Source organism: Humulus lupulus, chromosome 6 (assembly GCF_963169125.1).
Source record: "Humulus lupulus chromosome 6, drHumLupu1.1, whole genome shotgun sequence".
In the NCBI taxonomy this organism is placed as follows: domain Eukaryota; kingdom Viridiplantae; phylum Streptophyta; class Magnoliopsida; order Rosales; family Cannabaceae; genus Humulus; species Humulus lupulus.
The window spans coordinates 221,043,275-221,062,482 of NC_084798.1; the positions used below are offsets into that span (position 1 = coordinate 221,043,275).

Genomic DNA, 19,208 nt, shown 5'->3' on the forward strand with positions numbered 1-19,208 from the left:
CATGCATCATTTACAGTCTTTTCCAAAAGCCTTTCTTTACATATATCGCTGCAGAGTGTGGCCATGCGGCCTGCTTGGTGGGTTCAGACTTTTAAAGACCCTATAAAAATGCTCTCTCTCTTCTGTCAAACCCCCTTAGCCACTAGCAATATTAGAACTATATATATATAGTATTACTAGTACTAGTGCTCTTGAGAAATGTTTGTACTTGATGATTGGAAACTATGGTGATCATCAAATCGAGATTCTTATTATTATTTTGGTATATATGCTAAACATTATTTAAGGCATTAATTTATTGGTCATTCGTATCATCCTTTCTGTGCCTTGTTGAATTTTGATCTTATCACGTTTTGAAATTCCTACTCTCACCATTTACAACAGGGATCATCATCATGTCTTTGTAACAAAAAAAATAAAAAAATCAGGGTTGTGATGTATTATTGAGAAGAAAGAACTGGGGTTTAATTTTAAAAAGTGAATAATTTCATGATCATCTGTTGTTTAATTACCTTAATTATTTCTACTTTTCTTATGTAGGAATTGCGTCTAGTATGAAAATCTCTTATTAAAAGTAATCCCGACAACTTCTAGTGCCCCTGTGACTAAAATATGACCATGTTCCATAACAAATTTCACTCTATTGTCCATTCACAAGTAAATATAATTGCCAAAACAGCCCTATGAGAACTCAACTGTTTAGCTGCTCCAAGTAGCTGAACCTTTTATTTAAATTTCTTTATTTCTAAGTCTATTTGAATGTAGTTTTACTGGTTTAGTCTATTTTTTGTATCATCTTTGTTTGTTTTTACAGAATCCTCAAATGAAAGGCTATCACGCCAGAATTTTCATTGTTTTCCTCATCCTTTTTAGCCTTTCCTTTTTCATTTCACTTCCCCCAAATCAATCTCCCACTCTCTCTTATTTCTTATTTTCCTATTCCAATTATAATAATCTACAAAAGAGAAAAATCTTTAATATTTACCATCCTTTCTTTTTCTTTTTCTTGCTCTTGTTCTCCTCTGTCTTCTTTCTAGAATTTGGGTTCATCATCAGCTCTACCAACTACAACAAGGGACACCATTTTGTTGGTTCATGGATCGTCATTGGATAAATATTCCAAATAAACTTTCAGCAGAATATGCTGCTGGAATGAATGAATTCATTAGTGTTGCAAGACACTCCATGGCCTCTAATGGGATGGTTCTATGCCCTTGTTGTCGATGCGTGAATAAGAAATCACAATACATGCATGTGATAAAGGTGCACTTGATCACTCATGGATTTCTTAGTACTTACACAAGGTGGTATCACCATGGTGAGCAAGCAGAGGAAGTAGAAGATGAAGGATTATTCGATACCGAGGATAATGTTGAAGATTCAGATCAACGTGATGATTTGGCGGCAGGTCTTCATGATGCTATTGGTAGTAAGTATTTTGACATTGGTCCAACTAGTGACTTCAATGATGAATCTCCACTTAATGTGGATGACAAGTATGATGCATTGTTTGAGTCACTTCATAAGCCTTTGTACAATAATTGTAAAGGTTTCTCTGTCTTAAGCGTGATGGTGAAGTTGATGAATCTCAAAGTTCTTAACAAATGGACAGATAAATCATTCGACGGTCTTTTGGAGTGTTTGAGAGAGATATTGCCCGAGGGTAATCAGTGCCCAGGGAATTATTACCAGACGAGGAAGCTTCTTTGTGAGGTGGGCTTAGGCTATGAGCAAATTGATGTTTGTCAATACGATTGTGCATTGTTTTATGGTGAGAATGCAAATGCAGTGTCATGTCCTGTATGCAAGTCTAGTCGTTATGTACGAAATCAAATCGCACATAAACGACTTAGATGATTCCCAATCAAGGCACGACTTAAGCGATTGGTTAGTTCGAAGCACACTTCTAAAGATATGTGATGGCATAAAGAGGTACGGAAAAATGAAGCTGGGATTTTACGTCATCCTGCTGATGGGGATGCTTGGAAGCATTTCAACAATGTTTATCTTGATTTTGCAGCTGATTCCAGGAGTGTACGAATGGGGTTGGCGTCAGATGGGTTTAACCCTTTGTCTAATATGACATCAACCTATAGTTTGTGGCCAGTGATATTAATTTCGTACAATATGCCACCTCGGGTCTCCTAATGGAACAAACTATCTCATGTCTTTGTTAATTCCAGGTCCTAAATCTCCTGGAAAAGATTATGATGTGTTCTTGAAGCCATTAATTGAAGATCTTAAAGAGTTATGGGATGGAGTCAATGCATATGATTTGGTCAATATGGTCAATGCATGTTTAAACTTCGAGCTGCAGTCTTGTGGACAATTAGTGATTTTCCCGCTTATGCATACTTGTCTGGGTGGAGAACTACTGGTAAATTAGCATGTCCTGTTTGTCTTGAAGATACAAGATCTAGAAGAATTACTGACAAACAATGTTTCATGGGACATCGATGTTATTTGAAAAGAAACCATTCTTGGAGAAAAAGTAAAGAATATGATGGATCTACTGAATTACGTTGCCCTCCTAGAACTTTTACTGGTGATGACATTTTAAAGCAATTGGAAGAAATTCCTATTCATACCCCTGGTAAAGCACCAAGTAATTCTTCTAGAAAACGTAAGCGTGGAGAGAAAGAGCTGAATTGGTGTAAAAGAAGTGTTTTGTTTGAATTGTCATACTGGTCAAAGCTCTTGCTGCGTCACAATCTTGATGTGATGCATATAGAGAAAAATGTATGTGATAACATTATTGGAACACTTTTAGACATTGAAGGTAAATCGAAAGACAATTTAAAAGCTCGTAAGGATTTGCAAAATCTTAATATTCGTGAAGAGCTTTGGCTGAAGAAGGACCCTTCTAATAACAAGCTTGAAAAACCTTATGCTAGTTACACTTTGACGAGAGAAGAATGCAAAGATTTTTGTAAATTCATTCAAAGTGTTAGATTACCAGATGGATATGCTTCGAATATTAGTCGATGTGCAACAGATAATGACAAACTAAGAGGAATGAAAACTCATGATTGGCATGTTTTACTTCATAAGATATTACCAGCTGCATTACTTCCTTTTCTGACAGACAACATTCGTGGTACTTTGATTGAACTCTGCCAATTCTTTCAAAAAATTTGTGCAAAAACATTACAAATTTCTGACATAGAACAATTGAGAGATGGAATTGTAATAATTTTGTGCAAGTTGGAAAAGATATTCCCCCCATCATTTTTTACCAAAATGGTTCATCTCTGTGTTCACCTACCCGATCAAGTGTTATTAGGTGGTCCAGTTGCTTCGAGATGGATGTTTGGGACAGAACGCCATATGGATTTGTACAAGAAATATGTGAGAAACATGTCTCGGCCTGATGGTTCAATAGCGGAAGCTTTTGTTGTAGATGATGTTGTAACTTTCTTGTCAAGATATGTTTCTAACATAGAGACAAGATTCACAAGACCCGAGCGTAATTGGGATATACCTTCTCCAAATCATAAGTTAGATGTTTTCAACTCCAATGTTCGTCCATTTGGGGCATCTACTATCAAATTGCTTCAAAATTGGAGAAAAGTCGTTCAATGGTATATATTGAACAATTCTGTAGATGATATCCAAGATTTTATCGAGTAAGTAACAATTTCTTTTCTTCTTCTAAATTATATCAACAAAATATCATTTACTTATTCATAGAAATGAATTTGAATGTAGTGATCATATAAAGTTGTTGGAAGAAAAAGGTCTTTCAGATTCAGAAGTTGCCTTATAGCACAAAGAACAATTTCCTTCTTGGTTTAAGAATAAAGTAAGAGATTATCATTAATTGTTTCTTACTAAATTCTTAAGTTGTGACATCATTCATCATAATTCAAATTTTTTCATACTATAGGTGTCTCAAATGTGAGTTCAAAAATCACCTCTTGCCAATGATGATTTGTACTATTTATCTCAAGGTCCACTTGAACGGCACAACACCTACCAAAGTTGTATTGTAAATGGTGTTCGATTTCGATGTAAAGAGCGTGACGATACTCTTAAGACACAATGTTCTGGAATTTGCACTGAAGGTGATCATGACAATATTAATATCCTATAATATGGTGTCTTGATTGAGATTTTGCAGTTGTCATTCGTTTTAGATCGGAAGGTGTTCTTATTTCGTTGTAAGTGGTATAACTCCAATCCAAAAGGTAGATCAATTGTTGTGGATCATAATTTGACTTCCATCAATACATCTACTGATTGGTATTCTAATGAACCATTTATCTTGGCAACTCAAGCACAACAAGTTTTCTATTTGCTTGATATGAAGCGTGGTTCAAATTGGCGGATTGTTCAAAAAGTAAATCATCGATCTATTTATGACATTCCTGAAATTATGGAAGAGGCAGTAAATAATGATGTGTTTCAAGAAGAAGAATCATTTCAATTTCCACCTTTTCAACCAACTGAGTATTTCATTGAAAGTTCATCTTTAGTTCGATTAGATGTTCCTTCTGTAACTCTTTCAGACCAACTTGTTGTTGATTTATTTTTAAACCAAAATCAAAATGTTGACAAGGATAGTGACTTAGATGAAGATTTTGATGAAGGAAATATATTCTGTAATAATGAAACATTTCTCTCAAGTGATGACACTAAAAGTTCTACAGAATCATAATGTGATGATGATGCAGATTCTTAATTCATAGTTAGTCATCTTGTCATTGATCAGTTAGTGCCTCGTGAAATTTGTCTACAAATGTTCTTCCCCAACTAGCCAACTAGCCAAGCACCCTGTACACAAACAGAAATACAAGTACAGAAACTAAGGTTTGCAAAAACTGAGATGAAACAAGATATATAGACATCCATATTCTTAATTCATAGTTAGTTTCTTAATATTTGTAAATATTTATTTACTAATCATTTCCTTTGTTTTATTTCACAGAATTTTAGTCATGGCACTTGGTCGTCGCACCACTCGATCTACTACTCAAAGTCAACAAGTTGAACCAGTCATTGATCTTCTTGCTCCACCTTCACAAGTTGTTCGCACTACTCGGTCGAGTATAGAGAATCAACAAGTTGAACCAGTCATTGATCCTCCTGCTCCACCTACACAGGTAATTCGCACTACTCGGTCGAGTTTAGAGAATCAACAAGTTTGTCACACCACTCGATCTATGGCACTAAGTCAACGACCTAGAACCACCACACAATCTAATGTAGAGAGAGAACACCCTCAAGGCTCCACACACCCTACTGTACAGGGTGAACAAGTCAATGTGACGACCCATTTTGATACCGAAGATGATAATCAATCTTCCCAAGTTCCATATGGTAAATTTAATGTCTTTCATGTTCATTTCTTTAAATTTCTATTTATTTTAATTAAGATTATATTGTATTGTAGGACAAACATCTTCCTTTAAGCCACGTGGAGTTACTCGCGGCTTGACAACTACAACTATAGCTAAGGCATCATCAACTGGAAAGTTGTCAGTGACTTTTAATGCGGAGTGTCGTCAACCAATTTGTACTAATGCTGAGAAATTTAATAATGAGATTGGATTCAATATTCGGAATCATGGTACATTTCATTATAAAGAGTGGAGAATGGTCCCTGAAGATGTGAGAGCTCCATTGCGACACTATCTTTTGGTAAGTCATTTCACAATATTACATTTATATTTGTAATATTTATAATTAATATTGTTTTATGTTATAGGAACATTTTGACATCAACTTGAATGATGAGACAACTAAAAAATGCATTGATGAGCAAATGAGAAAAGCTTGGAAGGGTCATAAGTACAAGCTGCACTTATATTTCAAATAAATTGGAGGAGAAAATGATCTTGAGATGGCCAAGAGCAAACGTCATCCAGACTTAAAAGAAGAACATCAAGAAGATTGGATGATTTTGTGTGATCGTTGGTGTTCTTCTGAATTTAAGGTAACATTTTTTATCATAATATTGCTATTATGATAGGAACAAGAGACCGGACATACTATTTGCATATTACTATTGTCCTTAACATCTAGCTTTTTGATATTTTTTCTGTTTTATTGAATTTATATTGTTGTATGTTTCCAAGATTGTCCACAAATGTCGAACTACTGCTTAATTTTGAAATATTGTATTGGCTATAGATGACCTCTTTGTTGAAATTTCTGTCTTTCTTTGACTGTGATACCCAATCAGTTGTTGTGTTTATTTCATTTTGGTTGTGGGAATGAAGTTTTTTCTAACTATGTAGTTGATGTAGTTAAGGTGTTTGGTTAAATGTTTGAATGAAAAAATGAAAGCTAATGTTATTATTTTGGCATCATCTACTCTTTCTAGTATTTGGCCCTACATAAACAACATCTACTCTTTCTAGTATTTTGTTTTGTCTTTGATTTACAGATTTTAGTGTTAAACTGTTCAATAAAGTTCGTAATAAATAGACATTGTGTTGTTCAAAAGAAAAGGTTGTGTAAAAAAATTTCTAATAAATTTTATTTGGATTTATTTCTTCAGGAAAGAGCATTAAAGAATACTACCAATCGATCAAAGAGGAAATGGGAGTCAAAAAATGGTTCAGTCTCCACACCACGACATCACATTCGACGTGGAATGGTGTTAACTTCTCCTACCGGTCAAATTGAGACATGGCGTCTAAAGCATTATGATGCTGAGAAAGGATGGACTGGAATAGAGCTCGAGCCATTATATGTAAGTAATTTAAATTTTTATTTATTATATTTCTTACTAATAATTAATTAAATATATTATTAGGATAAAATGATGGAGTTAAGGGGTCAACATCCTCCAGAAGAACTGTCTGATAAAGAGATTATGGAGCGTGTACTTGAACGTGATTCGGTATACTTGCGAGGGTGGGGGCGGTCACCTAGTGTCACAACTTCTACTTCACATCGTGAAAATATTGTGGGTAACCAACCAACTTATGAAGAGTTAGTTGAACGACTTAATGATACAACTTCCCGCCTTAATGCTACTAACGAACAACTTAGTGTGGTTGTGGATATACTTCGTCATAACAATTTGATGGCACCGCCTCCACCACCTCCAACAGACCAAGCTACAAATGCAAATTTAAGAGAGTCGCCATCTTTTTCAGTTCGGGAGTCACAAGATGATTCTTAGTTTATTTACATTAATTTACTAAGGAATGAACTTTATGAAGTTTTTTTTATTTTGGTAGGGGTAACCTTAAAATGATAACTTTATGACTTATTTTAGTATTGAACATTATAAAGAATTTTAGCATTAAACATTTTATTCTTGTATGGTTATTTTCTAGTTTATTTATAATATAGAACATTTATAAATAACTGTTATTATCTTTTACCTACACATAACCATTAAATTTCAACAAAATATAAATTGTGTAACAGACCAATAAAATAATGCTATGTGGGCTAATAAAATGACACCACGTAGGATGCCATATATGATGCCACGTAGGATGCCACATATGATGCCACATAGGATGCCATGTCATCAGCACATAAAACTATAGAAACCATGTCAGCATACACGTAGGATGCCATGTCATCAAACACGTCATCTGATGACTCATCAATTGATTTATAACTTAGTGGGGTCCACTGATTCTTTTACCTACCAATGTTAATAAGTGTAGGTAAAGACTCTTTCCCCACTAATCTTTACCTACCAATCTCTACCAATTCAATATTTGTAGGTAAACCATATTACCCACCATTAGGCTAGTTTTACCTACACTTACAATTGGTAGGTAAAGACCCCATTTTCTTGTAGTGTGGGAGATGTGGGACACGTGGCACGTCTCCCAGTGGGAGACGTTGGATGTATACGGGGGTACATCCAACGTCTCCCACTGGGAGATGCCACGTGTCCCACGTCTCCCAGTGGGAGACGTTGGATGTCCCCATGGCCACTTCTCAGCCTATTTCCAACGTCTTCCACCATTTTTAATGTCTTCCAATTGTAGTCATTAATAAAAATTTTCAATGTCTTACACCATTAGACATTTAAAACCCCTGATAAGTTTTAATGTCTTACACCAATGGTGTAAGACATTGTAGGGAGTCATTGTATATCAAATTTGTTGTAATGACTGAACGTGCCGAGAATGAAGACAGAAATGCTTTCAAGAATCATGAGCAGTACAAAGATTACACCCACCAGGGAAACCCACTCCCGGAAGGTTGGAAAAGGGGGATGATGAAAGAATTCTTGCAAAAGTTCTCAAAAGGGAGATCCTCCTATTAGATGGACATTGTAGATCTAGCTATAAGGATAGCTGACAAAACTCTGTTTACAAACTAGATCGTGCAAGAGCCAAAGCCCAAAGACTTCGTCATACCAACACTGTCGGTCAGCCTTCAACGAGAAAGGTGATCCCTTGGATCATATCTTTCAATTTCAACAAAAAATGTCCCTAAAAGTCAATAATGAGGCCATTCACTACAAGGTCTTTTCCACTACGTTCCCTAGTCTTGCGCTTCTATGGTTCAGAAAACTACATCCAATGTTCTATCAATGGCTTTGGCGATTTTAGAAAGCAGTTCTTGCAACTATACAACGTCGACCGAGAAGCACCTAATTAAAACTATGGGAGATCTATATCACATTGAGAAAGGTGAGAATGAACATCCAAAAGCATAACTTCAACCTATTATCGATTTACTACACAACATTGACACTGTCATCGTTGCCAATTTGTTCATCAAAAGCATGTGCAAGTTGAATCGCTGTTGTACGAGAACCTCACTATGACCCCATCGTACAACCTCAATGACATAAAAATTAGAGTTGGAGGAGTCTTTCGCGTCCTAGAAGCACGAGAACACGCACAGAAGAAGCTGGCAGTGATTTCAGTCCTAGCTGTTAATAACCCTTCTCCACCAACCAAAAAGGACAAGCGGAAGTCAACCAATTTTAGCCAATAAAAGGACTCCAAAAGATCCAAGAACGGAGACGGACCGCCGCGCTATTCAGATTTTGAGTTCAACACTCCTAAAAAAAAGATCTATAAAGAAAATAAAGATCGCCAAATTTGGCGGACCCCATTCAAAATCTAGTCCCCAGCTAACAGAAGAGACAAAAAATATATATTGCATCTTTTATAAAGATCACGGCCACACAATAGTCGAGTGTAAAAGTTTGTACAGACAGATCCAAACACTCATGCAAAATGGGCGAATAACTCAATACATTAAAGTAGCCTCTATTACCAATCCGCCTCTGCCAGTGACCCCAATAACCATTCAAACCGCTGCACCCATATTGCTTGCAGAGGTGACACCTATTAATCATCAGCAACCACTAAAGCAAGTTCCCATAATTCATAGAAGACTCAAGCCAGCTCTTGAAGATGAACATAAAGCCATGTAAAATTCTTATGTGTCAATTTCAATTTTGCACATTTTATTGTTGTTTTGATAATCTCATCAGACAACTCTCAAAGTTGCTCCTGTAGATTCACAATTTGCACAAACAATTTAAAGTCACTTCCACATATATTTAAGTTATGTTTGTTTAATGACTTAGTAATTATATAAATTGGAATTTCAATTGGTATTAGAGCTGGTTACTAAACTCTTAGTGCGATCCTGTGACATTCCATTTGTCTTGTACCTTGTCATATGAATTTCTTTGTAGAAGGGGGTTCGGGTTCCATAACCCATCCTCCATTACAGAATGACTATAACTATCTCTACTAGAAGGTAAGGATGAAGGCTCTTATCAAATTTCAAGACGAAAAGTCTGTAGATCAATCTTAACTTGCTGGTCTTAACTTGTTGAAATAGATGTTGCGTCTGATAGAACAAAGATAAAATCTGAACTTGAATTGACTGATGTGGAAGATAAATGTTCAAGTTGTAATATATAATAAAACTTTGCATGCTATTTTTAATGTTGTCAGTGAAGAATATACAATGTTAATTTCATCTTGTGAGTCGACCAAACAGGGTTGACAAATTCTTCAAATTCAATTTGAAGGAACTAGTGATGTCAAGTGCTCCAGGCTTGTAATGCTAACCACATGATTTGAAAATCTCAAAATGACTGAAATTGAATCTGAAACTCTCTCACTGAATTTTATGGGAGATAGTTTGATATTGCTAACGAATATTTTGCTTTGGGTAAAAAGTTAATTGGATAACAACACTCTTGTTAGGAAAATTGTTAGAGTTTTTCCTGACATGTTTCAAACAAAACTCACTATAATTGAGGAGGCAAAGGACCTAGAAACCATTAAAGTAAGAGAATTGATGGGCTCTCTCCGAACGTTTGAACTTAACCAACAAATCTTACAAAAGGAGAAACTAAGTGCTCAAAAAGAAATATCCATTGCATTGAAAGTTTCCAAAGAAAAAAAGGTAAATTCAGATGATGAAGGGGATGATGAAATCGCCTTGTTAATAAAAAAACTAAAAAATACATGGAAAAGATAACTAACTAGAAGACCATGTTTAAACCTTAAAAAAGTAATAATTTTTCTAAATTATTTGATTCTAGTAAAAGGTGTGTGAAATGCAGGGAATGTGATGGTTTTGGTCATATTCAATTTGAGGGTGCCAATACTTTAAAGAAAAATAAGCCACTTACAAGTGTGAGATAATTGTTAAAAAATGATGAAATTAAGTGATTGTCAAAAGACCTTGAGCTTATGGAAAAAATGGTAAAAATTCTTACATTTGGATCCACTATTTTTGAAGTTATTCAAAATGCAGGTAAAATAAACAATGCTGGATTAAGATCTAGTGGAACGAATCCTAAATGTAAAGCAATGGATATTAAAAATTGAAAAATTGCCTTGGTTTCCTAAACTGGGAAATCTATGCTATCAACACAGGTTCATGAGGAATCAACTTCGCAATTTGTCCCAACTCTTGGGAATTAGGTAGGTATGAAAGTTGTTTCTCAAAACAACAAATTCATGACATTTAATCCTTTTTGTCATGTGGTGTGAAAGGTCACATTCTCAAATCAAATTATTTTAATCATCATTTTGGAAAGTCAAAACAATTGTTTGAAAAAAAAAACACCCTGCCCAAGAAATTTTGGGTTAGAAAAAATGAATTAAATTGTTTTATTACTATTACTTGTCTAAAAACTCATCCATCTAACTCTTGATGCTTTGATAGTAGATGTTCTAGACATATGATAGGTGTTGAAAGCTTACTTATCAATTTCAAACCTAAAAAATGTGGTGCATTAACTTTTGGCGATGGTATGGATGGTAATATCCTTGGAAAAGTACCCTGAATTTTTAGGGTTACCCAAATTGAAAAATATGTTGCTTGTTGAAGGTCTGAAAGCTAATCTTATTAGTATAAGTCAAATTTGTGACTAAGGATTCCGTGTAAATTTCTCTTGTAATGATTGTCAAGTTGTAAATCAAAATGGTAAATGTGTTTTGAAAGGGTTTAGATCTGTTGACAATTGCTACACACTTAACCAACACTCTCTTGTCACTCAACCACAAGTAATCTGACAAACTTATTATGGCATAAAAAACTTTGTCATATAAATTACGAAAGTTTGAAAAAAAATAGCAAGTGCAGATCTTGTTCGTGGATTACCTAAATTGGGTAAGGAATCCACTAGTAAGTGTGAACCATCCCAATTGGGAAAGCAATTGAAAGTCTCTCATAAAGGTATAACTGACATTCACACTTCAAAAGTTCTAGAATTGTTGCACATAGATCTTATGGGTTCAATCCAGGTGGAAATTATTGATGGAAAAGGTATATATCTTTGTGTGTGTGTTGATGATTTTTCTCACTTTACATGGAGTTGACTTCTTAAAATATAAATTAGATACCTCTGATTCTTTTAAAACTCTGTGTTCTAAATTAAGAGTGCAACATAGGGAAAATTGTGAGAATTAGAAGTGACCATGGTAAAAAATTTGAGAATGTTGTTAATTTGTGATGAATCCAGTAAATCTCTTGGCATAGCTCATGAATTTTTAACTTCCAAAACTCCTAAATAGAATGGAATTGCTGAAAGAAAAAATCATACCCTTCAGGAAATGACAAAGGTAATGTTTAATAGCAAAAAACTTTCAAAAATATTGTGGGCAGAGGCAATTAACATTGCATCCTATATAATCAACTGTGTGTTCTTACGTCCATGTATAAAACACCTTATGAAATTTGGAAAGGTAAGAGACCTAACGTAAGTTATTTTCATGTGTTTGGTTGTATATGTTATATTATTAGGGATCGAGAAAATACTTGTAAATTCGATGCTAAAAATGATTGTGGAGTGTTTTTGGGTTATTCCAATAACAGTAGAGCCTGTCGTGTTTATAACATGAAAACTAAAACTGTTATGGAGTCTCCTAATGTGGTTTTTGATGATTTAAAAGATTCCTCAGAATATTCCAAAGAGAAAATTGAAAGGTTCTTGGAAGAAAAAGAAGAAACCCCTGTTGTGATAGTAGTGGAACTTTTTCCAGTAGCTTTGGAAATTGTTGCACCAGAAATGGAATTTGTTACAATAACATCTGAACGAACAAAATGAGAAATTCCAGAAATCATCTTTGACCCTATTCAGAAGAAACCCTCCACCAGAGTAAAAAAAGAATCATATTTCTGACTTAATTCTAGGTAATATTGAGGAAAGTATGGTCACCGAAATAAGGTATGTCAATCTTGTTCAATTTGAGTGTTTCATCTCCAATCTTGAGCCAAAAATTGTGAAAGAGGCCTTGAATGATGAATATTGGATTAAAGCAATGAAAGAAGAGTTAGAACAATTCACTAGAAATAATGTATATAGTCTTGTACCTAGGCCTAATCATACTAATGTCATAGTTACCAAATGGATTTTTAAAAACAAATCTAATGAGTTTGTTATAATAGATGGAAACGTGGCTAGGTAGGTTGGTGGCTCAGGGATACACTCAAGTATAGGGGGTAGATTTTGATGAAATATTTGCACCTATAGCCAGACTTGATTTGGTTGTTGCCTATATATGTTATCGTTTATACCAAATGGATGTTAAATTCGCCTTTTTAATAAAGAAGTTTTGTGGAACAGCCTAAGGATTTGAAGATCCCTACTTCCTTGATCATGTTTTAAGGTTGAAAAAGGCTCTGTATGGATTGAAACAAGCTCTTTAAGCTTGGTATGAAAGATTAACTTAGTTCTTGGTGTTACGTGGGTGTAGAAAAGGTGGTGTAGATAAAATATTGTTCATAAAAAAATGTAAGTTATGACATTATTATTGCTCAAATTTATGTTGATGATATTGTGTTTGCTCAAAATGTAGTCACATCATCTCTTACCATCAATTGGAGATGAGAAGGATTGGATATATTCCCAAAGACTACTTGAATAAAACTAAAATAAAGAAGTAAATAACAATGATGATCTAACTTTTTTATTACTGAAAGAACTTTTCACTCTTCAATAATATTACATAAAACGAAAATGACAAAAAAAACATGTATTATAAATATAAATACCCTTGAATCTAATCTTCAAAATATTGTACATGATATTAAGTTATACTACTTTATTATATATCTTCTAGTACTTGACTACTATAGGACTCCGGACATAGTGTTTCCCATCTGACCATTTAAGTTGTCCAAACACATAGTCTTCAGTCTTCTTGGCAACCTTTGGCTTCAAAATAATCTCAAATTTCTTTTCCTCACCAATTTTGCCAAAAGTCAAGCTGGTAGGTTTAACATATATAGAAACTCCAATTGGGGCCCTTACATAAGCCTTGTAAGTGCCTGGGGCACCAACATTCTTAATTATTCTAGTAACTATCACAGACGGTGAACTAAGATTGGTAATCACAATCGAAGGGTAGTTGAAGTTGGCTATATTGAATGAGGTGGGGCATTTATATGGCTTCTTGGTAAATGTTTTCAGCATTGTTTCATCATAGCCGTGAGCACATAAAAAGTTTAAATAATCATCAATAGTTGTGTCATAGACAAGCCCAGGGTCCATTGCTCGATTTGGTTGGATATGGCCTGAACCATATTGAAAAGGTGTTGCTTTTTTTCTATTCCAGTCCAACAGTGGTCCCTTGTTGCTATCTTGTATTCTAGCTGTAAATAATTATAACTTTAATGAGAGATAAAGAATTTTATAAGACAAGTATTTGTGGAATATACATATGTATGTATATGTAAAATTAACCTGTTGTCATGATCGCCGAATGAATGATGGCAGGACTCCAATTTGGGTGAAGGGTTTTGAGAAGACCAACAATCCCTGAAACATGAGGACATGCCATTGAAGTTCCTGACATTATGTTAAATTGGACCCGACGTTTATCAAATGGTAGTTGATCACTTGGGCCGAAAGCTTCAGGAAACGCTGCAAGAATATTCACTCCTGGTGCTGTGACATCCGGCTGTAAAGGTGATAATATGGAGAAAGTTATTTAACATATCATTAAACCAAAAAAGAAAAAAGAAAAAAAAGAGCTTGGAAGGTAGACCTTGAGCAAAGCTGGCTCAATGACATTAGGTCCTCTGGATGAAAATGAAGCCATGATTGGGGATGGCTTTACTTCTACTTCAGTTTTTGTCCGAGTTATGTAAGCTTTAGGGTTTCTGAAGTAGTCTCAAAAGTATCATGAGTTAAAGTGAAGCTAAAAATATTATCTTGTTGTAAAAAAAAAAAGATAAAGAAAAGAAACATACAAGGAAATAAGTCACTACCTAGTACTGTTGAGATACTCGTATACAAATTTTCCTTGAGTGCCATTGAGATGAGATGAAGGAAGAAGATGAGGATCGGGATCATTGTCATTAAGCAAGATATCATTAATTAGAACCACTCCTACAGCACCCGCAATAAAAGCTTGGTGACCCTTTTCAAGGGGTGAACTTCCATCCCCAACATAACAAATCAAGATCTTCCCCTTTACTTTCTTTGGATCAAGGCTTTTCGGCAAACATTTTTGACTGAATAAAATATATATACAACTATTAAATAATAATAATACCAGTATGATTTTTTCCAACAAGATTATTGTTAATATTATTTATACTTACGCAGATAAAGGATCTACTTTAGCAGCTTTTGACCCGCTGATCAACGGATAAAATTTTTTAGATGGCAAGGTACTTGAGGAAAGGCTTGATCCCTACCATACGAAACTTTTATTACAAAACATGAAATCAAACTTTGATAGACTTATAAATTATTTTTACCTTAAGTTGCTTCTTGTTTCCAAGAGTTACATAACTATTGAAGTCACGGTCGATTGTACTAGCTGCCACAGTTAATAACCACGGTGACACTTTACTCACAGTCTCAGGATCAGGTCCATTGTTGCCAGCTGAGACAACCACAACAATATTATTCATAATAGCATGAAAACCCCCAATTGAGATTGCGTCCTCAAAAAATTCTTGAGGGTGACCACCAAGAGAGATGGAAAGCACGTCAACACCATCACTTATTGCCTCGTCAAATCCTGCCATAATGTCAGCATCAACGCACGGTATGCCATTGATTGGAGTCCAACAAACTTTGTAAGCGGCGACGCGGGCTTTGGGAGAGCCACCCTTTGCAGTGCCGTTTGCATTGCCGAACATATTTGCACCAGGGACAAAGCTTCCCCCAGCTGTGGAAAGAGTATGAGTCCCATGCCCATTATAGTCATCCCGACTAGTGAAAAAGTTTTTGTTGAGTGTAGAGGCGTTGACGGTCTTTAGATATGCAAGATAACCTTTATTAAAGTACTTTGCTCCTATCAGCTTCCTAACAAATGGAAAATTGAGTATTAGACTATGGTGTCCCACATGGAATAAGTGTAAGAATATTGAACCATTAATAAGAACATGTGTAACTCCACTAATCACCAATTGGTTTTTAGATGGAGCTTCATGATTCTTGTCATGGTATCAATAGTCAATTCCTTAGCGGGCATTCGATCTACACCGATCCAAAGAGTGAGCCAAGTCGCATGAGATCCGCATAGTGCGAAAAAACACTTGAGATCCAAAAAAAAAAAAAAGTAAGCTAAAAAAAATGGGTCACTTGTAATCATATTAGACTATGGTGTCCCACATGGAATAAGTGTAAGAATATTGATGGAGTCTCATGATTTTTGTCATGGAGAAAAGTAGTAATTTTTTAATACTATAAATGAATAAAGGCATTTGGTTACATTTTTTGCTTATTACAATAGTAAGGAATATATGGATGAGAATGTTACAATTTGTTACTAGCATGCACTATACATAAATTTCACATGAATAAAATATTACACATCTATACAATTATACATACATATTAAGTTATCAAAACTTTATCTCATGTTTGATACAAAAGAAAAAAAGTTAATTGTATAGAATTTAAAAAAGAGTAAATGGTGGCTAAAATACGTTTTCAAAATATTGTACTTTTATACCTAACCGTTTTTTTGGCAGTAAATAATATACTCAATGTCTTCAAAATGTTGCACTTTTATATCTAAACTTTTTTTCCCGGTAAATATACTCCATGTTCTTAAAATGTTGCACTTTTATACTCTTATTTTTTTTATTTTGATAAATAATAAGAAAGTGGCGGAAAAATATAGGATTTTAATTATTTTTTAAATTTTAAATTAAACAATAATAAATATTTTATTAAAATGATTTAAAATAATTAAAAACTTATATATTTTCATCAATTTAACATAAGTTTTTGAAAGAAAAGAAGTAAAGCAAAAATGTAAGTTGTAATTATTTTGATTAATTTTAAGAATCTTATTTCTTTTATTATTTTGAAAGTGAAAATAATTTAAAATTTTAAAAATAACTAAAATCCTATATTTTTCTTTTACTTTCTTATTATTTGTCAAAATAATTAAAAAAGTAAGTATAAAATTGTAACATTTTAAAAATATTGGATATATTTACTGCAAAAAAAAAAAGTTTAGATATAAAAGTGCAACATTTGAAGATATTGAATATATTTACCGCAAAGAAATGAGTATAAAAGTACAATATTTTAAAAATATTAGATATTTTAGTCGTCATTTTGTGAATTTTGTGAAATTAGAACACAATTTTCTTCTGCTGAAATTTTCTATATATAATAAAGTTTAATAAATGCTCTCATGTAGTGTATAGATTTTATACCCTAGGACAGAAAACAAACTCCATGTGAAAAACATTCTTAGTAATAATAACAGAAAGTGAAGATAAAAGGACGAACCTATTACAATGGATTTTATCATCAATGACTGGTTGACAACTTCCACGCCACTTTGATGGAATAGGCCCAATCCCTTCGTACTCACTAAAGCTTTTTGATTCAGGCCAAACACCTATAAACAAACTCTCACCCCTCTTAAAAATAAAAGGAATATTTTTTCTTAAATACATAATTTTTTAGTTTTTTTTTATCAAGAAGGAAATGAGCTTCATTAATCAACCAACCAATACACCTAAACAAGGCAATAACCCCACAAAAACCGTGCAAACAGAGGCAATAAAAACAACCCGCCCAAACTAATTACATTGTAATCTTGTCTATAAATCTCTGTTACTAGAAAGTTAATTTTTTATTGTTCTTAATTTTTTTAAAAAAAATATTTACTCAAATTTTTAAAAATACAATTTTCAAAATTTCATATAATTATAAAAACATGGTCTTAAGAAAAAAAACTTAAAAACCACTCACTGCATCATACTAAAATAAACTTAAAACAAAATACAAAAATACATTATTTACCAGAACAACTAAACATAAAAATGAAAAAATTTACTCAAAATCGTAAACTTGATATAAAAAATATTTAACCATAAAAATGTAATATTTTAACAAAATTAAGTATTTTCTGTAAAAATTTAAAAATAAAAATGAAAACTATAATTTTATTAGGGACCAATTATGCCATTATTATAGTATAAGAACAAAATAAAGTATAGTTATAATTAAGATAATATATTTTTGTCTTGCTAATATATATACATATATAAAGAGAATAGACGAGTAAGCGAAATATATACCACCGTCCAAATTTCCAATAATTACATCTTCACCAAAGCGTGCTTTGGTCCAAATAGATTGAGAAGCAACGACTTCGTCATTTCCTTCCAATCTAAGAAATTCCCATGAACGAGTCGTGTGCAATTTCACTCCTTTGCTCAAGAAAATTGATACCACATCTGGATGCTCTGTATTAATTATTATTATTATATATAATTAAACCAATTGTATATTTAAAAAAAAAACAATTGTTTGAAATATTTAAAAGTAGAACACGTGAACATTTGACCCGCCAAACCCGCAAACCCGCCCGATCCGTAATCCGAAAACTTGTTTTTTTTTTTTGGGAAAACCCTTTGGATTTGGATTAAATCCGACCCGAACCCGAAAAAATTCAGGTCGGGTTCGGGATTGAAATTTGTTAAAACTCGAGTTCGGGTTCAAACCCGAAATCCAAAAAAAATGGTATTTTTGAAAAAAAGTGTAAAAAAATAGTATTTTTGCAAAATTTGGCTTTTCGGCCCAAAACCCAATTGGCCCAGCCCAACCCAAAATTTAAAAAAAAATTATATTTAAAAAATGGTATTCTTGAAAAAAAGTGTAAAAAAATGGTATTTTTGTAAAATTTGGCTTTTCAGCCCAAAACACAGATGGCCCAGTCCAACCCGAATTAAACCCGAAACCGAACCCGAAAATTTCGGATCGGTTTTGGTACCATTTTTCTCAACCCGAAACCCGTAAAAACCGAACCCGAAACCCAAAAATCCAACTCATGTGTACCCCTACGTAATATGTTGTCTGCTGCATGAAAAGAAAAGACAAATGACTTACTTTGAATTTCTGCAGCTTCTGCCTCATCAAGAATTGCAGCAAATCCATTAATATATTTATTATACGAGTAAAAGATGGCATCTTTGGCTTTTTCCTCACTGCACAAGAAAATTAAAGAATTATATTTTCATTTTATGAGGAAAATAAAAAGAGAAAAGATGTATGAGATATGATTATTACCTTCCTAGGTATGATCCAAGAAGGTTGTAATGAGAATTTGTGGCCCTTTCAAGATCATCTGAGGAAGGGTTCAGACCATGCGAATGTGTTCCCATGTACACAATATATGGCTGCATGCATACACATATTGTAACATAAATCTTCAGATTGATTGAATAGAAGAGAGAAAAATATAACAGATTTAATATATTTACATGGAACGACTACAACGCATCTTTTTTTTTGTAACACTGGTGCATCCTTTTTCTATTTTCGG

At 33.7% G+C, this 19,208-nt stretch overlaps 3 protein-coding genes across 3 annotated transcripts; 2 read left to right on the forward strand and 1 right to left on the reverse strand.

Annotated features, from left to right (window-relative positions):
- The first annotated feature begins 1,095 nt into the window (after window positions 1-1,095).
- Window positions 1,096-4,657, forward strand: LOC133786152 (uncharacterized). Its single transcript, XM_062225363.1, has 7 exons — window positions 1,096-1,800; window positions 1,933-2,095; window positions 2,184-2,297; window positions 2,408-3,626; window positions 3,722-3,802; window positions 3,887-3,983; window positions 4,121-4,657. Exons 1-7 carry the CDS (start codon window positions 1,096-1,098, stop codon window positions 4,655-4,657), a joined length of 2,916 nt encoding a protein of 971 aa, XP_062081347.1.
- Window positions 4,658-4,937: 280 nt separating this feature from the next.
- Window positions 4,938-7,262, forward strand: LOC133786153 (uncharacterized). Its single transcript, XM_062225364.1, has 4 exons — window positions 4,938-5,319; window positions 5,393-5,640; window positions 5,708-5,935; window positions 6,503-7,262. The coding sequence occupies exons 1-3, from the start codon at window positions 4,938-4,940 to the stop codon at window positions 5,816-5,818; spliced, it is 741 nt and encodes a 246-aa protein (XP_062081348.1). The 3' UTR covers window positions 5,819-5,935; window positions 6,503-7,262.
- A 6,257-nt stretch (window positions 7,263-13,519) lies between these two features.
- LOC133786154 (subtilisin-like protease SBT5.3) lies at window positions 13,520-19,047 on the reverse strand. The gene is made up of 9 exons (XM_062225365.1): window positions 18,953-19,047; window positions 18,773-18,870; window positions 17,165-17,276; window positions 15,169-15,721; window positions 15,010-15,101; window positions 14,674-14,919; window positions 14,451-14,565; window positions 14,147-14,363; window positions 13,520-14,055 (listed from the first exon to the last, which is right to left on the reverse strand). The coding sequence occupies exons 1-9, from the start codon at window positions 19,045-19,047 to the stop codon at window positions 13,520-13,522; spliced, it is 2,064 nt and encodes a 687-aa protein (XP_062081349.1).
- Between the last annotated feature and the right edge of the window lie 161 nt (window positions 19,048-19,208).

Excerpts from the sequence above, each read along its gene's own strand:
- LOC133786154 (XM_062225365.1), bottom strand. The coding sequence starts at position 19,047 with ATGGGAACACATTCGCATGGTCTGAACCCTTCCTCAGATGATCTTGAA. Across the intron at positions 17,277-18,772 it reads AGAAGCTGCAGAAATTCAAA|GTGTTTGGCCTGAATCAAAA; the intron begins GTAAGTCATTTG and ends GTTTGTTTATAG. Across the intron at positions 15,102-15,168 it reads GAAACAAGAAGCAACTTAAG|GGATCAAGCCTTTCCTCAAG; the intron begins GTAAAAATAATT and ends TTCGTATGGTAG.
- LOC133786153 (XM_062225364.1), top strand. The coding sequence starts at position 4,938 with ATGGCACTTGGTCGTCGCACCACTCGATCTACTACTCAAAGTCAACAA. Across the intron at positions 5,320-5,392 it reads ATCTTCCCAAGTTCCATATG|GACAAACATCTTCCTTTAAG; the intron begins GTAAATTTAATG and ends ATTGTATTGTAG. Across the intron at positions 5,641-5,707 it reads CATTGCGACACTATCTTTTG|GAACATTTTGACATCAACTT; the intron begins GTAAGTCATTTC and ends TTTATGTTATAG.
- LOC133786152 (XM_062225363.1), top strand. The coding sequence starts at position 1,096 with ATGGATCGTCATTGGATAAATATTCCAAATAAACTTTCAGCAGAATAT. Across the intron at positions 1,801-1,932 it reads CAAATGCAGTGTCATGTCCT|GTACGGAAAAATGAAGCTGG; the intron begins GTATGCAAGTCT and ends TGGCATAAAGAG. Across the intron at positions 3,984-4,120 it reads GCACAACACCTACCAAAGTT|TTGTCATTCGTTTTAGATCG; the intron begins GTATTGTAAATG and ends GAGATTTTGCAG.